This window comes from Hippoglossus stenolepis, chromosome 23, assembly GCF_022539355.2.
Source record: "Hippoglossus stenolepis isolate QCI-W04-F060 chromosome 23, HSTE1.2, whole genome shotgun sequence".
NCBI lineage: Eukaryota > Metazoa > Chordata > Actinopteri > Pleuronectiformes > Pleuronectidae > Hippoglossus > Hippoglossus stenolepis.
In genome coordinates, this window is record NC_061505.1 from 14,491,381 (window position 1) to 14,495,781 (window position 4,401).

At 40.0% G+C, this 4,401-nt stretch overlaps 1 protein-coding gene across 2 annotated transcripts; it reads right to left on the reverse strand.

Moving 5' to 3' along the window:
- Nucleotides 1-490: 490 nt before the first annotated feature.
- On the reverse strand, nucleotides 491-3,590 carry LOC124851342 (C-type mannose receptor 2-like). Of its 2 annotated transcripts, none has more exons than XM_047338840.1 (4): nucleotides 3,181-3,590; nucleotides 2,713-3,066; nucleotides 2,385-2,476; nucleotides 491-1,488 (listed from the first exon to the last, which is right to left on the reverse strand). In XM_047338840.1, exons 1-4 carry the CDS (start codon nucleotides 3,422-3,424, stop codon nucleotides 1,363-1,365), a joined length of 816 nt encoding a protein of 271 aa, XP_047194796.1. In that variant the 5' UTR covers nucleotides 3,425-3,590; the 3' UTR covers nucleotides 491-1,362. The 2 variants fall into 2 exon arrangements, with proteins under 2 accessions (XP_047194796.1, XP_047194795.1); XM_047338839.1 differs by having other exon boundaries at nucleotides 2,385-2,479.
- Between the last annotated feature and the right edge of the window lie 811 nt (nucleotides 3,591-4,401).

Sequence of the window (4,401 nt, forward strand, 5' to 3'; positions counted from 1 at the left end):
TTGGTAAAGTGCAGCCCATTCTCTGCTCTGTCTCCTGTATATTGTTTAACACAATGCAAGTCCACACTGTCATATATCTCTTTTAAATGCAGTCATGGACGGGGTTTATTTCACAACTGAGTCTTGGTGGTGGCCTCTTCCAAATCCATTTTACATGAATCTTCCTCCACAAGTGCTACTGCTGCAGGAGGCGTGGTCTAATCTTACCGGTCTAGTTGGATTTCTGGTTTTAAATGTGAGTCTAATTCTTTAGACATTATTCAGAAATCATTTAAAAACCTGTGGTTATTTGTTGCCCTTTGCAAACATGTGAGTAAGAAAACAAAGGATTTGTTTATAAAGTGTAAATAACAGTTTTAATGATGAGGGTCAGACTCTTCTGATACTGGGCCAGATGCTAAGTCCAGACTTCTTTTACACGTATACTTTGCTATTTCTGGAGTCTCAATAATTGGTCAAAAGAATTCACTGGAGATGGTCAGAGTTCAATGCAGTAGAGTTTATTTTTTTACAAGTTGTAAACCCGAGCTGGCTCCGGAACCCAACTGAAGACTGAGCTTCAAACCCTCTGCTTATATGCTCATCCTCGTCTCTGCTGTTGCCCGTTCAACCAATCAGGAGGTGAATCTCTCCATCTCCTGATTGGTTCAAAACTTCTGATTCGTCCTGAGCCTAATGGTGTCATACTTTCACAAGTTGACTTTGTCTCCCCCTACAGTTACGTCAGGGGTCGATTCTAATGGTGTATTAAAGTTGTGGTTGTTGGTCCAACTTTGACACCATTATAAATCTTGGAGTTTTGGAGGCCTCTGTTTCAGGCCTTACTCGATTTAGAAGGTCCTGTCTCCAGACTCCTTTAGATCCGGCGATGTCTATCTGCATTTTTCAAAAATGATTACATTTCCACACACTTAATATAGGTTCAAAAAACAATCATTCCAGTAAGGGCGCATACATGATTACATTTCTTTATGCTGGATATATGGTGCTGTCTGGTGAAAGTGTACAGTTGCAACCAGAAATCTGTTTTGCATGGGCTTGACCTGTGCTGTGGGTCTTTGTCATTCCCTGAGTATAAGACATAATCAGCTGTAACATTATTAACCTGCCTAGCAACTAATTACATTTTCCTTCCGATGGAGACTCTCCCTGTGTCTGGTGTTAATTAGACATTCTTCCCGGGCTGCATACAGTTCCTGATGCTCTTTATACACAGACGCACAGTTTAAGCATATAAGCACACAGGGGCTAGTTTTTCTACAACATCATTCATTGGTATGGTTTAACTGCGTACAGTGATAGAGGTGTGTATACGTGCAGACATGAAACATTAGCACATGCAATAAAAGTTGAATTCAAATATTAAAGCTCAGTCTTTTTTTTCTTGTCAGAACCTTTTTCCTCCTTGTGGAAAACTTTCCCATCAGCCTTTTCTCTCCACTTCAAGGTGACGCCACTCAGTCCTTTCTCCTTCAATCTTCCCTGGAGCTGAAAAACAGAAATGGCAGCTATTTGAAATACTTTGAACAGATTCCTTTGCTCTCTAGGACAAAGAGTTATGTGTTTTTAGTCAATTCAATTCTATTTATATAGCATATATCATAATATACATCATCTCAAGGAACTTTACATAAAAGGTCAAGACTTTAAAATGTATAGAGAAACCCAACAGTTCCCACAATGAGCAGCACTTTGGAGACTGTGGAGAGAGAAACTCCCTCATTACCTGGAAGAAACCTCTAGAACCAGACTCAATGTGGGCAAGAAGGAGAGGGGGGTGTAAAAGAGGGAAGAGAAGAGAGAGAGATATGGGGAAGAGAGGATGGTGGAAGGAGGGGATAGAAAAGAGAGATAGGAGGAGAGGGGGAGAGAGTAGAGAGAGACAGGAACAGTTGTGAATCAGGTTTAGTTGACATACTAGTTGAATAAATACAATAAGAGTGATAATAATTCATGATAGCACAAATAATCATATAATAATAATAATAATAATAATAATAATAATAATTAAAAGGAGAAGATTTAGAATTAGAATTGTTGTTTGTCTGAATCCTGCAGCTCTGGACACATAAATTTGTATTTTGGATCGTCACATAGCAATCATGCCAAAATCAGGATTTATGTTTCCTGGTCTCAAATAAAAACTGTAGTTCGACATTAGAAATACCTGGAAGAATAATCTGTCAAAAATAATCATAGGAGTCAACATGATTATAACTCTTCTTTCCATTGGTGTGGCTGCTTTGCATTGTAGAACATCTGTGACTGCAGTTTTTACATTCACTCGTCTACTTCATGGTTATTTGATGATGTCAAACTCTGTAATACATCTGTCCAGGGTCTATGAATGAGTTCATGTTTCAGGGTGGATTTTGGAGACTTGCCTCTTTCAGAATCTGTTCTTTCACAGCAGGGTCATTCAGGTCCACAGAGGAGTCCTGTAGCTCCACCCTCACCTTCACCAACGTCTTAACTGCTGCTTAGACAAAGAACGAGGAGAGAAACAAAACACACGTTTAATGTGGTGTATAGTTTCGTGAAACCTACAGTTATTCCTATGGAGATGGAACTACTCAGATCTTTGATTTAAAACACAGAGTGAGGAACCTCTGGTCTCTGGGCTGCATTTTGCCTACAAGACAGTTTGATCAGGCCTGTCAGAAAACTCACAAATAAATAATAAGCAGCACAGAAATACAAAAAGATTCTCACTTGGGACGCTGTAGCAGACAAATGGTTTTCTTTCTTCACAGGAAAATAACCTCCATTTTCCTCCCTTCTCCAAATCTGCAACACCACATACGACTTTCATCGAGCCAAGTGGGTGTAAACCCTGATACCAGGAGCTGAATGAGTAGTTACTCCTGTCGGACCAGTAAATCTGAGGATCTCTGTACAAACCGATCCATGCCGGTCCGAGAGGTTTTATCAACTTGTGTATCTTGTCGTTGTCAGCGTTGTTCCTCACAGTGACCAGATCTGTGAAGTGTTCTCTGCAGTGCCTCTGAGCCTCAGACCAATTCGTTGCTGTATTCACCAGCACAAAGTCAGAATCCTCTAATGTTCCTGCAGTTAAGTTTGAGAACAAAAGAGGGATTGGTGAGATCACACAATGGTTTTCAAAATCATATCTTATACATTATGTTGTATAGTAAAGATCAATATAAAGCACATCATTACCATTGTAGCAGACAAATGGAATCTGTACATGGCATTCATTATCATTCCATGTTGCATACTTTGTCTGGACCACACAGAGCTGATTGGCTTTTAAATAGTTTGGGTCATTACGATGCCACCTCCTATATTCAGCTCCACTCTGGTTGAACCCATCTGACCACTTCCAGTCAATATGACTGTACAGGCCAATCCAAACCTCAGAGCTGTGACCAGTGGCAGAAACTGTGTCGTTAAGTTTCTTCATTTCTTCAGTGTTTTCAATAGTGGCCAGGTCTGTGTACGTCTCTCTGCAGTAGCTCTGAGCTTCAGTCCAAGTCTTTGCATCAGACACAAAGTGGTACTGATGGAGGAGGCATGTGGAGAAGGTGAGGCACCCTGAGGATGAAACCAGTTATTGTTGTTATGTATGAGGACTCAATGAATTAATCTCATATTCAGATTTCCTGTTAGACATCATACAAACAGTGAAATTCACTGACCTGAGAGACACAAGACACCAATGAAGATCCCTTCCATCCTGATGCTGCTCTGTGGACTGTCTGTGCCAGTGTTCACCACTAACACCAAACTGAACTAGTTCTAGTGCAGCTTTAGGGAAATGTAACACCAGCTCCTCCTCTTCTACTGAAACTGTCAGTGTTCTGTTGAACTCTTTATGCAAAAAGGCAAAGATGCAAACAACAACAGTGTTCTCGTTTATTTCTGGAGGCATCTCACTATGCAGATAGTTCTGATCGTATCTGAACAAGACTGGTCTCTGCCTCCACCCTGTGCAGGTGGTGAGTGAATGAATGTCTGTTTGTCTTGCTCACACCGTGGATCCAATGATACCTCTGTGACAGGGATGTTTGAAATGTTTATCTATTAATGTTGTGATCACCTCTAATTCCATCCAATATGTAGATCAGATGAAAAATAAGGATGAAAAGAGAAGAAAAGAAATGATGATGATGAGTATTATTATTATTATACTGCTATCATCTATTAATTATTTTCATTATAACAACCAGTCTGATATAGTTCCAAATCATAAAATCTATTTTATGATTTGGTGTAAACAAATAAAATTGAATTAACTCATTACCCAATTCCATATCCTCAGGCTGTAACCCCACTGGATATTGAAGCCTGCCTTCAGGTATCCAGTGTTCATCTTTACAACCTGGATGTGTTCATGGAGACACAATTTGCACCACATGTCTCAGATCCAGTCCTTCTAGG

Bases quoted from the DNA above. Each gene is read 5' to 3' on its own strand.
- LOC124851342 (XM_047338839.1), bottom strand. From the start codon at position 3,424: ATGAAGAAACTTAACGACACAGTTTCTGCCACTGGTCACAGCTCTGAG. The intron at 3,067-3,180 runs GTAATGATGTGC...ACTTAACTGCAG, and splicing joins TCCATTTGTCTGCTACAATG to GAACATTAGAGGATTCTGAC. The intron at 1,489-2,384 runs GCAAGTCTCCAA...TCTGTTTTTCAG, and splicing joins AAGAACAGATTCTGAAAGAG to CTCCAGGGAAGATTGAAGGA.